The 23,619-nt window shown below is 43.3% G+C and overlaps 1 protein-coding gene and 1 pseudogene across 1 annotated transcript in view; one reads left to right on the top strand and one right to left on the bottom strand.

Moving 5' to 3' along the window:
• Positions 1 to 1,379: 1,379 nt before the first annotated feature.
• LOC139455054 (uncharacterized) lies at positions 1,380 to 3,619 on the bottom strand (annotated as a pseudogene).
• Positions 3,620 to 4,979: 1,360 nt separating this feature from the next.
• LOC139455730 (E3 ubiquitin-protein ligase CHFR-like) overlaps positions 4,980 to 23,619 on the top strand; it is a 39,183-nt gene continuing 20,543 nt past the window's right edge. Inside the window, exons 1-9 of the mRNA XM_071237280.1 lie at positions 4,980 to 5,171; positions 6,888 to 6,984; positions 13,352 to 13,400; positions 16,168 to 16,231; positions 16,427 to 16,537; positions 18,593 to 18,757; positions 19,324 to 19,501; positions 19,769 to 19,844; positions 20,675 to 20,753. Coding sequence (XP_071093381.1) covers positions 5,078 to 5,171; positions 6,888 to 6,984; positions 13,352 to 13,400; positions 16,168 to 16,231; positions 16,427 to 16,537; positions 18,593 to 18,757; positions 19,324 to 19,501; positions 19,769 to 19,844; positions 20,675 to 20,753 — 913 coding nt within the window. The 5' untranslated portion in view covers positions 4,980 to 5,077. The remainder of the gene's footprint in view (positions 5,172 to 6,887; positions 6,985 to 13,351; positions 13,401 to 16,167; positions 16,232 to 16,426; positions 16,538 to 18,592; positions 18,758 to 19,323; positions 19,502 to 19,768; positions 19,845 to 20,674; positions 20,754 to 23,619) is intronic.

The raw sequence follows: 23,619 nt of genomic DNA, 5'->3' as shown, positions 1-23,619 counted from the left end.
GTGAGTAAATCAATGGTTCAAGGATTTATCTGGAGCCTTGTACTCCTCTGTAGCATTTTATAAACTCGACTGAATTCTCCTTTTCTCTTTAGTGGGTTATCTTTAAACACATGCTAGCATTGTGAGTATGTAGACACTTTAGTATTATGGTGAAAACATGTTCTCCCTATAGTCACTTTTAAGAATGCACATTTCGTTTTCATTTGTATTTTAGTAACTTCAACAGTGCTGGAAGTGCTTTAACAGTTACTAACACGTGTCATGTCAGGCCCCTTGACATTCGCAAATATCAACGTCCAGGAAAAAAACAATGAAGAGACAGAAGGCAGTGATAAATACCCTGACCTTATTTCCGTAAGACAACAAGAAAAGAGGAACATTATGTTAGAAATATAATCCATTGCCGAAATGTATTGACAGATTGAGAAAAATACTCTTTTTGTTGTGAGAAAATTGCGTGTATTTAGTGAAATTTACTACATAATATTATAGTTGGTAGCACAGACTGATTGATTCCATAAAACTATTTGAAATACTTATGACGTGGAGCTTGTGTTTGTCAAGGATGTTGATTTTGTACATATTGTTCTAGATTTGGTGATGATTATGTTAGAAATGCTTTTGATCTTTATCTCTATCATCAAAGGTTCAACTATTTATGAAAAAAATGAAAGCAAGATATTTAACTCCCAAATCTGACAAATGCCTTTACAACGATTTAACTAGACTGAATGCATTCAACAATGTTTCGAGAATATTGCGGCCACTCACAGAAAAATTATATCAAGCGACACTGTTTTTATTAAAAGTTCAAATCCTTCAAATCTTGTTCAAGATATGATAGATATAAAATATGTAAAATATTCGTATTCAGTAATAGAACACATAATATACTGCCGGGCAAAAGAAAGTATACACTCATGTTTGATGGTGGCTAAGTGAGTGAGTACACAGAAAAAACGATCGTTTAGCGATTAAACGGTAAACTAAACGGCAAAATGTCTCAAATTTTAAAACGCGTTTAGCGTTTTGTTTCTGAACACCACTTGTTAGTTTCTAAACACCAACGTTTAGTTTTCTAAATATGCAAATAAATACTAAACACCTTGTATTAAACACCATGCGTTTAGAAAACTAAACGCTGAAATGTCTCCACTTTTATAACGCGTTTAGCGTTTAGGCCCGTTTAGTGCCTAAACGTCGCCTTTTTAACTGAATTAAGCTAGAATCAATATCATATGATGTCTTCATATCTGTAAAAAGTACATAACTGGGATATACACATTTTTAACAAAAGAAAAGTAGAATTAAACATTTTATTTTGCCATTAGGAAACGTGTCAATCTAGTCTAGTCAATCATACATGCTTCAACTTTCTTCTAGAAGTGAACACGTTTTGGGGGTTTTAAACCACAGGTTTCCTTGAAAAAGAGTTCTTGCATAACGCCTAACATCTGTGCATACTGCCTCGGGTAATCCAGCCAAGCTACATAGTATATGGCCAGCAGCTGGACCACTGCCTTCCTGAAGTTCCTTATGACAGGAAGGTTTTCCCCGTTGGCGTGTATGATTTCCTCAGTTATCCGGTTGTCCTTTACAAAGATCTGAAGCATTGTCCCTACTGGCAACTTTGTTTTCTCGGCTTCCTCGTCAATTTGTTTATGAGACAACGCCTGCAACCAACATACATGCGTGATAAAATATAATAATAATAATAATAATAATATCATACTTATTATTTCTATTATTTTTGTCATGACATTTATAAATCAGTATAATAAAGAAAAGAATAACCTTAATCAATACACGCATTGATCTAAAAAAAAGTTACTACCGCCCCCAGCAGTTACCTTTAATCACGTCTTACAAATAACTCATTACATGCCGAAAATGTCTAATCTTTGTAAAATGGAATAGAATAGACAAAAGACGGTGAAAGAGTAAAAGACACCTTTGATATTTCCAATATTGAGGTGCTGTTCGCGCCTCGGCCCCTGTCATATCCTATTTCCCTCTCCATATAGCGAAACGCCTCAATATCTTCAATTAGTTCCAGCAAAAGTCAAAGGATGAAATTATTTTCTAAATGGACTTTAATACGCCAGTTCAATAATTAAAATGAATAGTGATCATTTCCTATATAAAGTTTTAGTTATTTTGCTAATCTAAAATAATGTGTTTTAGTCTTACATCAGCTTCGTCAGTGTGTGTGTGTGTGTGTGTGGGGGGGGGGGGGGGGGGGGGGCATGACTTCCTTCACGGCGTTCAATAAATCATTTGTTGATTTTTCCACTGACCTCCAAATTTCCCCACCTTTCATTAATTTGATCTCCATGAAAATCTGCAATATATGAAATAATAGATGTATGTTTAGGTTCCTGAGCTTATGGTACATAAATATATCAGCATTGAATTGAGTGAAGTGGTCAGGGTGGGCATTGTTGTTTGCCAGAGTAAAATATAACATGCAGAGCTTGTGTTTCTTCACATGTGTCCCCAGAGGATTCATTATTTCTATATCGTCCGTATGAAGTATGACTTGTAGGGCGTTTTTGTGAACGGATATAATTGGATGAGATTTGGCGTAAGCGCCATCACAGATATCTCTCTTTATTCCAGAAGATGAAGAGTGAGCATTATTAACCCAGTTCCAAATTTCGGGCATTGAGAGCAATGACTCGAGTTGTTGCTCAAATGCAATATACATTCCATATCGGGGCCTTCTCTTTGATGATGTACCGACATATTCCGTTTTATGACCAAGATATACCTTTTGTGGTCCCACACACATACCTATGTTTTTGTATTGCTTTTCCCGTGAATGCTGTGTGGTGAGATTGTCAAAGAACATTGTATCAGTTGTCGTTTGAGCATTTTGTAAATTTGGGGAAAGTAAATGCTGTGTTTCAGCCATAACACAGTTCACAGCGTTTTCTGAAAGCTTGTGTTTCGTTTGCAGTGCGAGAACATAATTTATCTCAGTGAACTCTCTCAAAGAAAAGGCGTATTGTACATCTTGCTCATTTTCATGCACAAAAAGATCTGTTTTGTTCAAACCGTTTTCATCATCTATTGTTTCCTCGCCTTCCTGATTATCAATTTGGGATTTTGCATGTTTTTTATTCATATGTTTTTTGAAAGCCAACAAACTTTTTGTAGAATACGAGCAAGATGCTGCAGTGCATGTCACAACAAAATTTCGGTCATGTTGTGATATCGGACAAGGTGTTGTTCATAGTTCAAAGGATTACTTGTGGCGTAGAAACACATTGAACAAGTAAAATTATCCATTCTTTCCATAACATAACAATTAGGACATCAAAAACAAGTTTTTTCTGTGATAGACCTACAAGACCATGCACCCCACAAGAGAAGAATAAATTCCACAAGTAGCAACACCGCTGCTTTCTTAATCAACGTCAAATGCATTGTATTTACAAAAAAAATTATGTAAATCTTCATTCTACATATCCCTACATCGTACTGATTCAATGTATTGCCTTAGATGTTGACCAAATATATGTTTTTAACTGCCAAAATAGAAAATAGAAAAAATCACCTGGAAGATCCTCACTGTGGTGTAAGATGGCGTATCCGTCAAGGGTAATAGGACGCGTCGAAAGGAAGAAAGAGTAAAATCGTAACGAGTTCAGTGAAGAGGTTATATTTCCGACAACTATATCCATAGTATTTCCTCTATTATTAATATTTTGTTAATTTGAAATAAGTTCTTTAAGACTTCCTTTTAATATTTGCTTTATATGTGTATTAAACAGTAAATGTTTAATTTCTAAACGGTACCGAGTACATGAAAGAAATTCACACACACACACACACACACACACACACACACACACACAAAAGAGAGCTCATAATATCGATCATTTGGGCCACGTCATATAGATTGAGGGGCGGTCGGTTAGCCTAGTACTTGAAGCGTTCGCTCGTCACGCCGAAGACCCGGGCTCGATTCCCGACATGGGCACAATGTGTGAAGCCCATTTCTGGTGTTCACCTTCGTGATATTGCCGGAATATTGCTTAGTGTGGCGTTACACAACAAACAAACAATACTTATTTTCGGTCAGTCAGGTTCAGCGTTGTTGAATAATGACACAATCATCTCAGAAACTGGTATATACACTCAACATAAGGACAACTCCGTTAACCCCCTGGATGATATTTGGACATATATGTCCCTACACAAAACGCATATTCAATACGTTTGCCTAGCTATAAACAACTGATATTCACGTTAATACTTTACAATATTTACATAGCCAGTTAGGGAAATGGTTGAACTTTTATAGTGTGAAATTTGAAAATTGTGGGTTTTACCGTTGTTACGTTACTTCGTTTTTGAAGTTTTGAAGTTTTTACAATGTCACTCGCAAATAAACTCGGAACAGCGATAGTGCACAGGCTATTTTTATGTGGAAGCCAGAGAGTTAAAACACCTTTTTTTTATTCGCGTAGCTTGAAATGATCGGTGTGGATGCCAATTCGAAGTTTGACACTCAATGAACGAATTTGATTGCCAGAGAATGCGGGAGTGTCCCGATCATGATTGAGTAACTATTTCATTCCATTTAATAATCTAAGGACAACATTCTGCTAATTTGTACAGTGGAGCAAAGACGTAAATACGTTTTTGAGTGGAGGGAATGAATTATTGATATCAAAAATCCAATTTCTATCTATATATAAATCTCTATATGAATAATTATTATTTTTAGATGTCTTAAAATATAGAATAAATTGTAAAGTGACGACTCGTAGAATATATCAGCATCAGGCGTGTGGTCAAATTAATAGTCTAAAAATGACTATACATATTCACTTCTTGGAACGCCATCACAATTTAAGTAATCCGCAAAACAAGAATTATAATCTCATTTAACTGCAAGTACACACATTCACGAAGATAGATTAAAGGGAGATAACCACACCCGGAAGTGCGTGACTTGTTGCGACAAGCAGGCGAGGGAGATGTAAATCGGCGATTGCCTCATAACTAAATATCGGTGTTGCAGCACGTTGTAGCACCAGTCGCCCTAGTCAGAAGTACTTCCACCGCCATGGAGGCCTGGGCTCAGCTTGTATGTACGACTGACACGGAGACACCGCCCACTGAACTCAACAAGGACAAGTTCACCATTGGACGAGCAGGAGGTGGCGATTTTTATCTTGGAAAATTTGACTGATATTTAGGTTATTAACATGAAAAACTATGCTTGTGACTGTCTGTCATGTTGATAGATGTGATTCAAAGTGACGTGCACTTTCCCAAGGAGAAAGACCATTATTGCCTGAAATTGATTTTGTTGAAGAAAGGACATAGGTTCTCGATCACAATAAACTTCTCGACGTAAACACATGATATTGTCCTCAGTCCTAACAGTAAATCATATTAGAAAAATGTGATAAAATATAACATTTAGCTATGGGTTCAGTGCATTATACGTCGGACTAAATCAAAATACATTTTTTGACATCTGTGTCTCGGGACAAAGTTTTGTTTGTTTGTTGTTTATATTTACCGCTGCGCTCAGCAATATTCCAGCTCAAAAAATGCCATAACGGTCACAACAAAAAAGTCATAACAGAAAATAAAGAAGACAAACTCAAGTATTGTGTCACATTAATTGTATTATATACATTGTATGACAGTTCATAACACCACAGGGGCACGGGTGGCCCAGTGGTCTAAGGTGCCGCGATTCGCTGTGCAGAGTTGCGTCCCTTGGGCACGCCAGAAACCTATGATTGTGGGTTCGAATCCCGGTTCGCCCCGATTATGTTTCTAGGTTTGTCAGCACCATACCCGTGCTCGTGGGTTTCACCGAAGTGGTAAACATCTGAGACCTGCATCACTTCGGGCTTTCCTCCCACATTAAGCTGACACGCCGTGATATAACTGGAATACTGTTAAAAGCGGCGTTAAACCCAACTCACTCACTCACACTCATAACACCACATGCACACAGATCTTAATTCAGCACTACCTCAGCGCTACAGATCACACTTCACACATCCTTATCACTGTGTACACATCTGTAAGATAAAGGGTAAACTGTGTACACATCCTGCTCACTTGAATATTCATTTTTTTAATTATTTATTTTCGGTGTGGCCTTTATGCCTTTTTTGTTGTGGCCATTTTGTCTTTTTGTGGCCGTTTTGAGTTTTGAGGACGTTTTGACTACAGTCTGCATCAAGCCTGCAGGTCTAATTAATATAACATGTCGCTGGCATACATCACTTAGGGTTTTCTTCCCTCAATAACCTGGCATGCTGTGATATACCTGAAATATACCCATGCTTGTCATGAGAGACATCTAACGGGATCGGGTTGTCAGACTCGCTGACTTGGTTGATGCATGTCATCGCAATGGGTGGATTGATGCTCATGATGTCTATCACTGGATTGTCTGGTCCAGACTTGATTGTTTACAAACTGCCGTCATATAGCTGGAATATTGCTGAGTGCAGCGTTAAACAACAAACACTCACTCACACCTATCCACCTTATAGCACAAACTTACAGGCCTGCAATTACTTCCTACTACTCATGACCAATATAAAAGGAGGACGAGAAATTGTCTGTTGTGAAAAATGTTGAAATAAAGTATTCTCATTATCATATCTTTTGAGAATTAATACTCAACAAAACGATCATATTTTTATAAACTTTGCTAAATGTGGGTTGACATAGTTGAAGACAGATTGCCCTAGTTTTATTTTTTTAGCACATACTTTCAAGTATTGCAAATTCACAATTGTGGTCACCGTACACATTTAGGTGTAATACTTTGTTAAAATGAAAATAACATATTGTTGAATTTGTCCAAAATTTAATTTATCTTTGGTTATGCATTTAATTCCCAGGTAACGACATATTCCTGGCCGGCAACAAGCTTGTGTCTGGAGTCCACTGCTATATTGAGAGGGATGCATCAGGAAAAGTCTGGCTGTATGACAGCAGGTACACTACCCCCTCACCAGCCCCTGCGGGGACCAAGGTTACAGTCTATACCCCGGGTCCCTGTGGGTACCAAGGTTACAGTAGATACTCCGGGTCCGTGTGGGGACCAAGGTTACAGTAAATACCCTGGGTCTCTGTGGGGACCAAGGTTACAGTAGATACCCCGGGTCTCTGTGGGGACCAAGGTTACAGTAGATACCCCGGGTCTCTGTGGGGACCAAGGTTACAGTAGATACCCCGTGTCCGTGTGGGGACCAAGGTTACAGTAGATACCCCGGGTCCCTGTGGGTACCAAGGTTACAGTAGATACTCCGGGTCCGTGTGGGGATCAAGGTTACAGTAGATACCCTGGGTCTCTGTGGGGACTAAGGTTACAGTAGATACCCCGGGTCCCTGTGGGTACCAAGGTTACAGTAGATACTCCGGGTCCCTGTGGGTACCAAGGTTACAGTAGATACTCCGGGTCCGTGTGGGGACCAAGGTTACAGTAGATACCCTGGGTCTCTGTGGGGACTAAGGTTACAGTAGATACCCCGGGTCTCTGTGGGGATCAAGGTTACAGTAGATACCCCGGGTCTCTGTGGGGATCAAGGTTACAGTAGATACCCCGGGTCCCTGTAGGGACCAAGGTTACAGTAGATACCCCAGGTCCCTGTGGGGATCAAGGTTACAGTAGATACCCCGGGTCTCTGTGGGGATCAAGGTTACAGTAGATACCCCGGGTCCCTGTGGGTACCAAGGTTACAGTAGATACTCCGGGTCCGTGTGGGGATCAAGGTTACAGTAGATACCCTGGGTCTCTGTGGGGACTAAGGTTACAGTAGATACCCCGGGTCCCTGTGGGTACCAAGGTTACAGTAGATACTCCGGGTCCCTGTGGGTACCAAGGTTACAGTAGATACCCCGGGTCCGTGTGGGGACCAAGGTTACAGTAGATACCCTGGGTCTCTGTGGGGACTAAGGTTACAGTAGATACCCCGGGTCTCTGTGGGGATCAAGGTTACAGTAGATACCCCGGGTCTCTGTGGGGATCAAGGTTACAGTAGATACCCCGGGTCCCTGTAGGGACCAAGGTTACAGTAGATACCCCAGGTCCCTGTGGGGATCAAGGTTACAGTAGATACCCCGGGTCTCTGTGGGGATCAAGGTTACAGTAGATACCCCGGGTCCCTGTAGGGACCAAGGTTACAGTAGATACCCCAGGTCCGTGTGGGGACCAAGGTTACAGTAGATACCCTGGGTCTCTGTGGGGACCAAGGTTACAGTAGATACCCCGCAAATGTCATTAATAATTTCCAAATTGTAATTAAAAATTTCCCAATTCTTATTGATGTTGATGAGAATTTTTAAAAAATAAGAACTTTAGAAAGATACCAAAAAATTCCCCAATTTGCCTGCGAAGGACACATGCTTTAAAATACTAGATAACTCCCTGAGGTCAACTCTGTGACCTTGCTAATTGTTTGTCTGTTGTTGTTATTATCCAAAGTTTTAAACTTATGCTATCTCACACTATGCATTCCTTTCTTCTTCTTTCGATCCTATGTGGAAACAAACATGAACAAAGGTTCCAGCTTCTACAAACAAATCCCCAAATACATCCAAGCATCACCATGATCACTACCGTAACAAATGGGTCACGCTCTATAGTCCTGTGCACGACGACTGTGTAGCGACCTACACGGCCAGGTCACCATCATCACTTGTTTAGCCGTGCCATACCTTCTTTCTCATCAAATGTTTTGGGAATCTTAATTAGTGAATACATTGTTATTTTTTTTATTTTTGTAGAAGGCTGCCTCCTCCTTGGTAAGAACACCTACAATACTCACGAAGGTGACCAGAACAGACGAAGTACCAACTTGGTACTTTATCCTTGGCAGATCCTCATAACAATTGCTGTGATTGTCACGGCCTTTGTTCATAGGACTGTTGACCGCTTCCGTGGTCTCGTGGTAGAGCGTCCGCTCGGGGTTCAATCCCTGGCCATGTCATACCAAGAGACTTTAAAAGATGGTACTTGTTGTTACCCTGTCTGACGCTCAGCATTAAGGGACAAAAACAAGGACTGGTCGGCTCGAAGTCAGTATACTGTGTCTGAGTGGAGTATTCATGTTTAACTGCGGAATGGTATCTCAGTGAGCTAGCACTATAAATCGGCATCAGTCCGAGTAAAAGCAGCCACACAAACACACACGTACATGCACGTCGCTATGTAAGTGCAATAATCCTGGACGCGAAGTTGAACCCCATTTCACCTCACCTCATGGGACTGTTCCCAGTATTCTGACATCTTGGAGGAAGCCTTTTGTAATTACCTATACCCATGCCATAAGCGTAATATTGATCTGCAGTCTTAATCTAAGGATGCAGAACACGGGCCTTACTCTGCCCGAACATCTTACAAAGTCGGCGGCCTCATCTTCGCCTTCCCCTTCACCTACAGAAAGGATGAGCCACACCTCCCTGACCAAGATCGACTTCAACGTTTAAAGGTTTGACGTTTGAAAGGTTGATATAATCATATTAGAGGGGTCAACAGTCTACATCGATCTCAGAAGTCTGATAAGAGGCAGAATGCCATACATCAAGGTCGGCATCGTACTGTTGGAGACTGTCGCACTGATTCTTCATCGTTCATCTGATTGATCTTACATTTAAGGACAGGATCAATCTACCTCTACAGGTAGCTCTGATCACCATCTCTGCTCTGATGACCGATCTCGATGTTCCTACCCAGACCCACACTGACATGTCTATCGACATTCATCTTGTCATCGACATGGTCATAACGTTACTAGGAATCGACATCACGACTGGAATGGGTTACCCTCCCCTATGGATGGATACCCCTCCCCTAAAGATCGACGTCGATGCTCTTAGCCTATGGATCACCGTCGGGATCGACATCAATACCCTCCACTTATGGGTCGACATGGGTGACATTGACAACCCCCTCCTCATCGGAGCACATGTTCTATCTACATGTGATGTCAGCAATGTCGCTAATTTTCCGAGAAGGATTTATAACCTGCCTTCGCAATTGTGCAGCCGCTAGAAGGAGAGGATACGAGTCTAGGAAAGGATACAGTATTCAATTCTTAATGAACACTTCTTCATCGACGCCTCAACCGTAGGCTGGGTAGCTTACTTCTATGATCTGCTGAGGGCATGGCACTTGTTCGTCTACGATGAGATCCTTTGTGCACCAGACCATGATCCGAAGTCTGAGCAAGGCACATTCCCAGGATCCACAATGTCGCCTCCACAATGTCGCCTGAACCCAGATTGCCATGAAGACATCTACTTATGCCCAGGCAGAGCTCTCCTGCATCTATGTCGAGTCTCACTGTCATCCCACTTTCCACAACGGCAACCACAGAAGTCTCCTTTTGGCTCTTACTGACTCTCCTTTGGGCCTATGCTTTACCTGGATTGCCTCCTCCTGTGACATCCAATCCACATGAGATGAGAGCCCTCACCTCTACCATGGCCCTGCACAGCAATTGTACTCTGTCCGCCATTATGGAGGGATGTTTTTGAAAGTCAGATACTGTCTTCACTTCCCACTATCTACGTGACATCTCAGTCACTTATGTTCAGTTCCTCCATCCTTTCGGTCACTTGGTCCTGGCGCAACACAAGGGTGCACACAAGGGCAGATAGGCGTTACTGTGTACCCTCTTTTGCAGCCCAGGACTCTATGTCCTGTACATGCAGATTAATCATTGGAACATCCTTCCTTTGTTTATTGTCATTATCCTGGTTCCCAGACTCAGTACCCAGTGGAGCGTGAGCTACCTCATCTGTAGAGACTCATCATTGAAATCGTCCCAAGGCACGGCCATTTTGGGGGTGTCCCAAACCCTTACCTGCTCATCTCTGCTTTAGACACGTGATGCCTCGGTATTGGTTTCATGATTCTGTTGTCAATTGTTCCTCTTCTTGTCTCAGCATGCTTCAATCCCATGGGCGTGATTGAAAGCATTGACGAAGCGTTAAAAGCTGGCTCACCCTACTGTCCATGGGAGATAGTGGTGTGGTCTGTCTTGTAGAATTGATTGGCTGGATACCCCTTCCAAATCGATTATAAGTGGTCTGCTGTGTAGATGTTCACAGCTATGCGTTTGTTCATGGAATGATGTCATACATGAAAACATGTCACGCATGTTATACCCACTTCCATGCTGCTACGTCATACTGGTGTATAGGGATCACATCGCCTGTGATGCTGTGTTTCCTCCTGCAGTTGTAATCTGCTACAGGAATTGGTATCTGTGCCCCACCATCCAACCGTGGGATAAATGCATAGTGTGAGACAGTTTACGTTTTTATATATTTTATACTTCCCCATCTCACATCTTAAAAAGCCCTCCCGACCATCCCTCATCACAGCTCTTCCAGCCTGTTAGCCCTGGGAAAGAGAATGGTGGCACAGGGGTGATCACATGATCAGGTCATGGGGAATGCTATGCACAGGATTACAGTGCATGACCCAATTGACCATGGTGATGCTGTATGTGATCCGGTGATTTGTTATTAGAAGCTGGAAACTTTGTTCAAGCGCATTTCCACATAGGATCAAAAGAGTGAGTGAGTTGGGTTTAACGCGTCTTTTAACAGTATTCCGGTTATATCAGCCCATGTCAGTTTAATGTGGGAGGAAAGCCCCAAGTGATGCAAGTCTCAGATGTTTACCACTTCGGTGAAACACACAAGCACAGGTATGGTGCTGACAAACCTAGAAACATAATTGGGGTGAACTGGGATTTGAACCCACAATCATAGGTTTCTGGCATGCCCAAGGGACGTCACTCTTCACAACAAATCACATTGCTTTAGACGACTGGGCCACCCGTGCCCCCAGGATCGAAAGAAGAAGGAAGAAATGCAAAATGTAAGATAGGATAAGTATATAGATAGACAATTTAATGTTAAATTTAAGATATTTCCATGTTTTGATTTCTGTAGTTTAGTTCGTTTCTTGTGGTAGACACTCATAGGTTTTACCTTCCTGCAAATAATTAGAGCAACCATCATATGACAGGAACGGATACGTTTTTTCTGGGAAAACATATGCATGATACTACATTGTACTGGTGATAACAGATACTGGTGATCAAAAGAATTATGCTAACCCCAGTTCTTATTTCCCAGGAGGACAACAGAATGGGTAGCCCAGTTGTGTAAGGTGTAGCTATGTAGATTTACCTCCCTTACCTGTGCAAGGATCCAATAATCATAGGTTCACATCCCAGATTCACTCTGATTATGATCCTTGATTTGTTTGCAGTTTCACTGAAGTGGTAAAGGTCTACTATTACTTATCACACACATCAAGCTGACACACCATGATATCACTGATATACTGGTCAAACTGGCATTTATCAAACTCACTCATGAAATGTTATTTCCATCATAACCTTGTGACTAAGAAATGTTGTAGTTCACTTTCAGCTGATCGTGGGTTTGAGTTTGGTGAAGTGTGTATTGTGTGAGACAGACTTTGTTCATTGGAGTGAGTGAGGTTGGTTTAACGCTGCTTTTAACATTATTCCAGTCATATCACGGCGTGTCAGCTTAATGTGGGAGGAAAGCCCCAAGTGATGCAGGTCTCAGACATTTACCACTTCGGTGAAAACCATGAGCACGGGTATGGTGCTGACAAACCTAGAAAGATAATCGGGGCGAACCGAGATTCGAACCCACAATCATAGGTTTCTGGCAAGCCTAAGGGACGCAACTCTGCACAGCGAATCCCAGCGCCTTAGACGACTGGGTCCACCCGTGCCCCCTTGTTCGTTGGAAAGTGAGTGAGTTAGGTTTAACGTTGCTTTTAACAGTATTCCAATTCTAGCTCGATGTGGGTAGAAAGCCCGAAATGATGCAGGTCCTAGACGTTTACAAGTTTGGTGAAACCCTGAAGCAAGGGTTTGGTGCTGACAAACCTAGAAACATAGTCAGGGCGAAGCAGGATTTGAACAAATGATCATAGGTTTTAGGTGTGCACTATGTGGGTTGGTTGGTTGGTTTAACGCCACACTCAGCAATATTCCAGCTATATGACGGCAGTCTGTAAATAATCGAGTATGGACCAGGCAATCCAGTGATTGATATCATGAGCATCGATCCACTCAATTGGGATAGGTGACATGCATCAACCAAGTCAGCGAGCCTGACCACCCGATCCCGTTAGTTGCCTCCTACGACTTTTATGCAAACATGGGTTGCTGAAGACCTGTTCTACCCTGGATCTTCAAGGGTTTTGTGCACAATGAATTGTGGCACCTTAGCCCACTGGGCCACCCGTACCCTCATTAATTGGTGTGTGTGTCATCGATAATAGTTGATTATTCTCCACATGCAGCACCAATGGGACCCTGCTGAACATGACCCACAAGCTGACCAAAGGGGAGGTAAGTTGTCACTTTTTCCGACATAGAATTATCTCAGTAATATCTTGTTCTATGATACGATGCCTCTCTGCGGGAAGATCGGAAATCTCCTCCACAGGAGTTTGCATCAAATGAGCTATCTTATCAGCCAGTCAGTGTCGAGTATTCACGTTCTTGAATAAAATGACTGAAGCATTAAGATCAATCATATTTTACTTCTATGTAAGCTACCAGTTCTGAATGTCAATAATAAAGGATATTTGACTCAAGAACCCACTCATCCTTCATTTGGATTGGGCAATCGAAGTTCATTTAGGATTCACCTTATGCAACCTTCTATTGAAGGTTTGTCAGATCTTCCCACACAGATGTATGTGAGTATAAGATTGGATTTTAATATCATTGTAACATCAAGCTTGATATAAATTAACTCTTTGCCCTTCAAAGAATAAAACAGCATGTTGTTTTTACTTTCTTCATTTCCCCTACCAAGCACATATTTAGAGATTTATCAAATATGCATTTGTAATTGCATTTTTTTCAGATCCTATGATTTTGAAAAATTAGTGTTGTCCAGTGAAGATCCAGGGTAGAATAGCTCTTCAGCAACCCATGCTTGCCGAAGAAGGCGACTATGCTTGTCGTAAGAGGTGATCAGGTGGTCAGGCTCACTGACTTGCTTGATGCATGGATCGATGCTCATGATATTAATCACTGGATTGTCTGGTCCAGACTCGATTATTTAAGGCCGCCGTCATATAGCTGAAATATTGCTGTGTGGTGTTAAACAACAAACCAACCAAGTGACCAATTAAAATAAAAATAAGAACTAAGAAATTATTCTGGTGTTGTCATGGTTACCAATACTACACTTCCAGCACACACACATAGGGAATCCCGTGTCTTTGTCTCACATTATGTGCTTGTAACGTTATTTAATGTCACAACGATGCATAGAGCTTACTAAAAGTAGTCCTTGGTAGGTGGCCTCATTTGCATAGTTTTTGGATTGTAATACTATGTTTATTTGATTGTTGTATTGCAGCAAAAACACAATCTAAAATATGTGACCTGTATAAAATAGGGTTTTAATATCATGGTAGCATTGACAGTTGCTTGTGCTATCAACCACTGGCCTGCCTGGCGGGGGAATCAGTTACTCGCTGCTAGGCCTGGGACGGGTAACTCAGGTACCCGGGTCAGGTGGGTACTGAGTTGGACGCGAGTTCCCAAAGGAATAACCAGACCCGTGGTTAGTCATGTGATATATTTTTTAATGACAAAAACAAATGGAACTCTATAGTTACACTACAAGTCACCAATGGTCGCATTTCTTTCTGACTAAGCACCCATTCCTTTTCATATGGTTGAATAAAGATATAACTTAAGTCAATTCAGTGCATGTCCAGATCGCTTAAAACATGTATCTAAATACGTTTTGCAAGTGCTGTGGTAAAAAATTCCCAATTGAACATTTTGTATTACTTGAGACCTACAGTGGGAACCCCGGGAGGGTCAGATAATAGGGGGCTTGGTAACCAGGTAGGGTCAGGTAATAGGGGGCTTGGTAACCAGGTAGGGTCGGGTAATAGGGGGATGGGTACCCAGGTAGGGTCGTGTAATAGGGGGATGGGTACCCGGGTAGGGTCAGGTAATAGGGGGATGGGTACCCAGGCAGGGTCGGGTAATAGGGGGATGGGTACCCAGGTAGGGTCGGGTAATAGGGGGATGGGTACCCGGGTAGGGTCGTGTAATAGGGGGATGGGTACCCGGGTAGGGTCGTGTAATAGGGGGGTGGTACCCGGGTAGGGTCGTGTAATAGGGGGATAGGTACCCGGGTAGGGTCGTGTAATAGGGGGATGGGTACCCGGGTAGGGTCGTGTAATAGGGGGATAGGTACCCGGGTAGGGTCGTGTAATAGGGGATGGGTACCCGGGTAGGGTCGGGTAATAGGGGGATGGGTAACCAGGCAGGGTCGGGTAACAGGGGGATGGGTACCCGGGTAGGGTCGTGTAATAGGGGGATAGGTACCCGGGTAGGGTCGTGTAATAGGGGGATGGGTACCCAGGTAGGGCCGTGTAATAGGGGGATGGGTACCCGGGTAGTGTCGGGTAATAGGGGGATGGGTACCTGGGTAGGGTTGTGTAATAGGGGGATGGGTACCCGGGTAGGGTCGTGTAATAGGGGGATGGGTACCCGGATAGGGTCGTGTAATAGGGGGATGGGTAACCAGGCAGGGTCGTGTAATAGGGGGATAGGTACCCGGGTAGTGTCGGGTAATAGGGGGATGGGTACCTGGGTAGGGTCGTCTAATAGGGGGATAGGTACCCGGGTAGGGTCGGGTAATGGGGGGATGGGTACCCGGGTAGGGTCGTGTAATAGGGGGATGGGTAACCAGGCAGGGTCGTGTAATAGGGGGATGGGTACCCGGGTAGTGTCGAGTAATAGGGGGATGGGTACCTGGTTAGGGTCGTGTAATAGGGGGATGGGTACCCGGGTAGGGTCGTGTAATAGGGGGATGGGTACCTGGGTAGGGTCGTGTAATATGGGGATGGGTAACCAGGTAGGGTCGGGTAATAGGGGGAGGGTACCCGGGTAGGGTCGTGTAATAGGGGGATGGGTAACCGGGTAGGGTCGGGTAATAGGGGGATGGGTACCCGGGTAGGGTCGGGTAATAGGGCCTGGGTAGTAAATTTGGACTCATCCCAGCCCTACTCACTGCCCATAGTGCTGCAGCGAGCATGTTGACGGTGACAACATGTAGTCAGGACTGGAAATGTGTTTGCAGTGTCGGCAGCTACAACATGGGGACGAGTTCCACGTCGTGTACAAGAAGAATAATGAAGAACTCAGTAAGTGCATGTTCTCTGGTCATTGGGTTGGGTGCCGCTTTGCTCATGGTGTTTGTGATGGTTGCAGATATAATGCAATTTTGTTTTTCAATTTCGTGGTGCTATTGAATATTTGATACATTTCCAGGTTTTCAGTACTGAAATCTGAAATTTTGTTTTTTCTCCTGACCCAAGAAGTGTTTGTGATGGTTGCAGATATTGGGTACCTGTATCAGGATCTGCAGGAACTTGCCAGGGAGGAACAGGAAGAACTGGAGGGCACCGAGGAGTACCACCACAATCCCAATCCTGATGCCACTCTAGTGGGTGAGTCTATTGTACCACCACCACCAGCGCAATCCTGATGCCACTCTAGTGGGTGAGTCTATTGTACCACCACCAGCCCAATCCTGATGCCACTCTAGTGGCTGAGTCTATTGTACCACCACCAGCCCAATCCTGATGCCACTCTAGTGGCTGAGTCTATTGTACCACTTCCAGCCCAATCTTGATGCCACTCTAGTGGGTGAGTCTATTGTACCACCACAATCGCAATCCTGATGCCGCTCTAGTGGGTGAGTCTATTGTACCACCACAATCCCAATCCTGATGCCGCTCTAGTGGGTGAGTCTATTGTACCACCACCAGCCCAATCCTGATGCCACTCTAGTGGGTGAGTCTATTGTACCACCACAATCCCAATCCTGATGCCACTCTAGTGGGTGAGTCTATTGTACCACCACCAGCCTAATCCTGATGCCGCTGTAGTGGGTGAGTCTATTGTACCACCACCAGCCCAATCCTGATGCCACTCTAGTGGGTGAGTCTATTGTACCACCACCGTCCCAATCCTGATGCCACTCTAGTGGGTGAGTCTATTGTACCACCACAATCCCAATCCTGATGCCGCTCTAGTGGGTGAGTCTATTGTACCACCCCCAGCCTAATCCTGATGCCACTCTAGTGGGTGAGTCTATTGTACCACCACCAGCCCAATCCTGATGCCACTCTAGTGGGTGAGTCTATTGTACCACCACAATCCCAATCCTGATGCCACTCTAGTGGGTGAGTCTATTGTACCACCACCAGCCCAATCCTGATGCCACTCTAGTGGGTGAGTCTATTGTACCACCACAATCCCAATCCTGATGCCACTCTAGTGGGTGAGTCTATTGTACCACCACCAGCCTAATCCTGATGCCGCTGTAGTGGGTGAGTCTATTGTACCACCACCAGCCCAATCCTGATGCCACTCTAGTGGGTGAGTCTATTGTACCACCACCGTCCCAATCCTGATGCCACTCTAGTGGGTGAGTCTATTGTACCACCACAATCCCAATCCTGATGCCGCTCTAGTGGGTGAGTCTATTGTACCACCCCCAGCCTAATCCTGATGCCACTCTAGTGGGTGAGTCTATTGTGCCACCACCAGCCCAATCCTGATGCTGCTCTAGTGGGTGAGTCTATTGTACCACCACCGTCCCAATCATGATGCCACTCTAGTGGGTGAGTCTATTGTACCACCACCAGCCCAATCCTGATGCTACTCTAGTGGGTGAGTCTATTGTACCACCACCAGCCCAATCCTGATGCTGCTCTAGTGGGTGAGTCTATTGTACCACCACCGTCCCAATCCTGATGCTTCTCTAGTGGGTGAGTCTATTGTACCACCACCAGCCCAATCCTGATGCTACTCTAGTGGGTGAGTCTATTGTACCACCACCAGCCCAATCCTGATGCTGCTCTAGTGGGTGAGTCTATTGTACCACCACCGTCCCAATCCTGATGCTACTCTAGTGGGTGAGTCTATTGTACCACCACAATCCCAATCCTGATGCCACTCTAGTGGGTGAGTCTATTGTACCACCACCAGGCTAATCCTGATGCTGCTCTAGTGGGTGAGTCTATTGTACCACCACCAGCCTAATCCTGATGCCGCTCTAGTGGGTGAGTCTATTGTACCACCACCACAATGCCAATCCTGATACCACTATTCTCTAGTGGTGGGACTATTCTTGCTCTATCCAAATTGCGTAGATCGATGCTCATGATATCAATCACTGGATTGTTTGGTCCAGACTCATTCATTTACAAACTGCCGTCATATAGCTGGAATATTGATGAGTGCAGTGTGAAACAACAAACAAAAAATCTTATACCACACCAGTCCAATCATGGGGAGGAACAGAGCTTGTATTATTAGCAAGTGTAGGCAAGTAGTTTGCCTATTATTTTAGATATATCATACAAGAGAGAAATTAAAATTTAACATTGCATCAGCATTATTTCAGCCATTTTGCATCCATACAAAAGAGAATGGGTGTGAAATGCCTTATACCTTCAAAAGTTAAAGATGTTAGTTTTAATGATTTTATCATATAGATGATGAGTTAAATATGGCTGACTCACCCGAGTCCAAGAAGAGACCACACCCATCAGATGAGACCACTGCAGAACCTACTCTGAAGAAACACAAATCCGGAGACCCCCCAACTACCAACACCACTCCTCCAGCCACTCCTGCTCTTGACAAGGACCAAGGTGAAGGTCAGTTGAAACAATAATCATATCATGACCTTGTAGACAACAATTTTGAGGGAACTCCTTGTTACACATTGTTACAATTGTAAGACATCAATGTGGAATGATGTATGATAACTGCCTGTCAGGAGAACCTGGGGAGAAATCAACTGAAAATGACAACATGAACTCATTTTGGGATTGCTTGAATAGAAGCAAATCTTTGTCATGGTTTGTTGTGTGATCCATTAGAAGCCACTGGCCATTAAAGCTGTAGCATTCCTTCAACAGGTTAGAAGGCCTTTAAAATATCCATATTGTACAACCTATTTATGAATACACAATGTCGTTTAGAAAGTGGTCAAATGTTACAAATGATAATTTGGGATAACACTTTCTTAGTAAAGTACAGATTCTCGTACTTTTGGGGGTTGAGTCCTGTCCGTACACAGAGTACGTGATCTAAACTACTAGTTTGTCTAGTCTTGATATTCCAAGGCTACCAGCATACACCTATAACAATGTTGAGGGAAGCATTAAACAACAAGCCAGTCTAAGAGCCCGGTGTCAAAGCTTTGTGTCTGTACTTCTAGAAAAGAAGATTGAAGAGACAGCAGAAAAAGATGGAGAGAAGGAGGAAGGGAAGAGTGAAGGGAAAGCAGCTGCTGAGGAGAAGAGCAAAGCAGAGAAAGATGCTCCAGATGAGGCAGATGCAATGGGCGAGACTCTGGTGTGCATCATCTGTCAAGAAATACTGCATGACTGCATCAGGTTCGTAATTCACGTAATGCCAGCAAAACGGTGTCAAGAAATGGCTGTCAACATGCGCTGATGGTGTGAATTGAATTGAATGGTGTGAACTGATTTTGATGAAGGAGATTATGAGTGCTTCCAGTAGTGTTGATTCCACACCAGACAGTCATGACAGCGGATACAGTGACACTTGAAACTGCTGTAAAAAGGATTTTTGCTAAGGGAGGTAATTTCAGCATTTATTATGCAGCCCACTAGTAGTATGTGTGTTGTGTTTTGTTGCAGCCTCCAGCCATGCATGCACTCCTTCTGTTCGGGATGCTACTCCGAGTGGATGGACAGATCCAACGAATGTCCTTCTGTAAGTAAACACTGGTTGGTGTTTCAAGTGCAGAGTAACTGGGGTCATTGAGCTATCATAACTCCCATACGGTTGGTTGGTTGGTTGGTTGGTTGGTTGGTTGGTTGGTTGGTTGGTTGGTAAACACCTCACTACATGACAGCAGGTCCCATACTTTAACAAAGACATAGACTTGGGACTTTGCACAAACGGTACAGTGTGCATGGGATCCTCGGAAGTATTTTGCCCTTGAATTCCACGTTGTAGTAGGTAGACCTCACAGGGGGACTCCAGGTTGACTGGCTACAACCTCATTAAGACCAGATCTTGTACTTCATAGGCGGTTGGGGGAACTTTCCAATCAGCCAATGACCATCTTAGCTTTTGAATTGTCAACTCGAACAAAGCATCCAGAGCAGCAGATCAAGTTTCTATGTGTTGAAAATAAACGTAAATGGGTAGTTCCAGAGGGAGAATGGTCTGCTGTGTTGTGGATACTCCAGAAAGGTAACAATTTAGGGAAAAGGTCAGGACCCCGTTTCAAAAAGCGAAGTTAGCGCTAAGTCGATCCTAATTCGCATTCTTTAACGAAGACCTGTGACAATCGTAGCGTTAAGTCGATCCTAACTCCTTTTCATTACCATAGACCTACCACAATCCTACCACTAAGATCCCTTTGTGGAACGGAATCTTGTTACCCAGTTAGCTACTGTTGCCTGAATATGATTCCACATCTTGGCAAAAACCTTTCTTGTCCAAGAGGAGTCCAGATTGGTACCTTCATTTATGATTGTTAGGTAGCTAGTAAAGCTTTTGAATAATGAGTTTGGTAATCATGCTTTTCACTTCAGTGTCGGTTAAAAGTGGATCGTATCAACAAGAATCACATCGTCAACAACTTGGTGGAGGCCTATTTGAAAGAACACCCAGGTACAGTCACACTATTGGAAGTATTTCAAGCAAAGTGTGTTTTTAAACGTCCACTAGTTTGTTTTGGCAGGTAATTGAGACTTGTTGAGCCCTGGCATTGAAGTTATATTTTCATACACATTAGGTTTTTTCTGAGTAATTTTATCTCTCTAGCTCTTTGTGCCATGAAGATAAAGTGTTGTTGTTTTTCTGCCAGAAGGTCTTTTATTAGCAAAGTTAGAAAATCACATAAGATGATGCACTAAAGGGCAGTCCCAACAAGGCGATGAATTGATTTCCTTCACTACCCCATGTATTTTGGTCTTAAAACATGGCCTCTACTGCCTGATATACCATACTTTAATTGATCGTGAGAGGCAACATAAAGCTGATGCATCTCAATGACAGCAAGGAACCAGTCTGTAGGTAATCAGGTGAAGCTCACAGGAAGGTACAGGTTGTTTATAGTGGGGGAAATTGTGTACACCAATCAGTGTACAATGTACAGATATGTGTGCATTAGTTAATCATAGTTCCATGGTTAAAGTGTTTTGATGTTCAATCGAGAATTGACTTCAGTAGTGTTTTGCGTTCATAAAACGCTGTGTAAATACACAAAGTGTGCGACCCTCGGAGATCTGGTTAGAATACTTGGTCTTCAGCAACCCGTGACTATGCTTGTCGTAAGAAGCGAGTAACAGGATCGCATGGTCAGGCTTGCTGACTTGGTTTATCCATGTCATCGTATCCCAAATGCGTGGATTGATGCTCATGATGTCATTTACTGGAATGTCTGGTCCAGAATCAATTATTTACAGACTGTTGTCATATAGCTGGAATATTGCTGAGTGCGGCTTTAAACAACAAACAACAAAATGTGCACACCGTTTTTTATGTTAATACCTCCATGAACATTAAATAATATCGAAGTCAATTCTGATAAATGAAGAAGTCAACAATATTAACTTCACAGAATAGTTATTTTATCATTAAGATAAAAGACAACAGCGTAATCAGTGACTTCAATCAGTGCAATAATGCAACAGAAACCCCACTCACTCTATTATCAGCCAGTTAGTCTGCTGGAATAATGATACCAACACAACACATCACAGCTGACCACTCACAGACTAACATGACACATCACAGCTGACCACTCACATACTTACACAACACATCACAGCTGACCACTCACATACCAACACAACACGTCACTGCTGACCACTCACAGACTAACACAACACATTACAGCTGACCACTCACAGACTAACATGACACATCACAGCTGACCACTCACAGACTAACATGACACATCACAGCTGACCACTCACAGACTAACACAACACATCACAGCTGACCACTCACAGACTAACACAACACATTACAGCTGACCACTCACAGACTAACACAACACATTACAGCTGACCACTCACAGACTAACACAACACATCACAGCTGACCACTCACAGACTAACACAACACATTACAGCTGACCACTCACAGACTAACACAACACATCACAGCTGACCACTCACAGACTAACACAACACATCACTGCTGACCACTCACAGACTAACACAACACATTATAGCTGACCACTCAAAGACTAACACAACACATCACAGCTGACCACTCACAGACTAACACAACACATCACTGCTGACCACTCACAGACTAACACAACACATTACAGCTGACCACTCACAGACTAACATGACACATTACAGCTGACCACTCACAGACTAACACAACACATCACAGCTGACCACTCACAGACTAACATGACACATCACTGCTGACCACTCACAGACTAACACAACACATCACTGCTGACCACTCACAGACTAACACAACACAATACAGCTGACCACTCACAGACTAACATGACACATTACAGCTGACCACTCACAGACTAACACAGCACATCACTGCTGACCACTCACAGACTAACACAACATATCATAGCTGACCACTCACAGACTAACACAACACATCACAGCTGACCACTCACAGACTAACATAACACATCACAGCTGACCACTCACAGACTAACACAACACATCACAGCTGACCACTCACAGACTAACACAACACATCACTGCTGACCACTCACAGACTAACACAACACATCACAGCTGACCACTTACAAACTAACACAACACATCACTGCTGACCACTCACAGACTAACATAACACATCACTGCTGACCACTCACAGACTAACACAACACATTACAGCTGACCACTCACAGACTAACACAACACATCACAGCTGACCACTTACAAACTAACACAACACATCACTGCTGACCACTCACAGACTAACATAACACATCACTGCTGACCACTCACAGACTAACACAACACATCACTGCTGACCACTCACAGACTAACATGACACATTACAGCTGACCACTCACAGACTAACACAACACATCACTGCTGACCACTCACAGACTAACATAACACATCACAGCTGACCACTCACAGACTAACATGACACATCACAGCTGACCACTCACAGACTAACACAACACATCACAGCTGACCACTCACAGACTAACACAACACATCACAGCTGACCACTCACAGACTAACATGACACATTACAGCTGACCACTCACAGACTAACATGACACATCACAGCTGACCACTCACAGACTAACACAACATATCAAAGCTGACCACTCACAGACTAACATGACACATCACAGCTGACCACTCACAGACTAACATGACACATCACAGCTGACCACTCACAGACTAACACAACACATCACTGCTGACCACTCACAGACTAACACAACACATTACAGCTGACCACTCACAGACTAACATGACACATTACAGCTGACCACTCACAGACTAACACAACACATCACAGCTGA

This window comes from Haliotis cracherodii, unplaced genomic scaffold, assembly GCF_022045235.1.
Source record: "Haliotis cracherodii isolate W230 unplaced genomic scaffold, xgHalCrac1.p SCAF_11, whole genome shotgun sequence".
Classification (NCBI taxonomy): Eukaryota; Metazoa; Mollusca; class Gastropoda; order Lepetellida; family Haliotidae; genus Haliotis; species Haliotis cracherodii.
The sequence above is the reverse complement of the archived record's forward strand: the minus strand, read 5'-3'. Positions and strand labels throughout refer to the sequence as shown.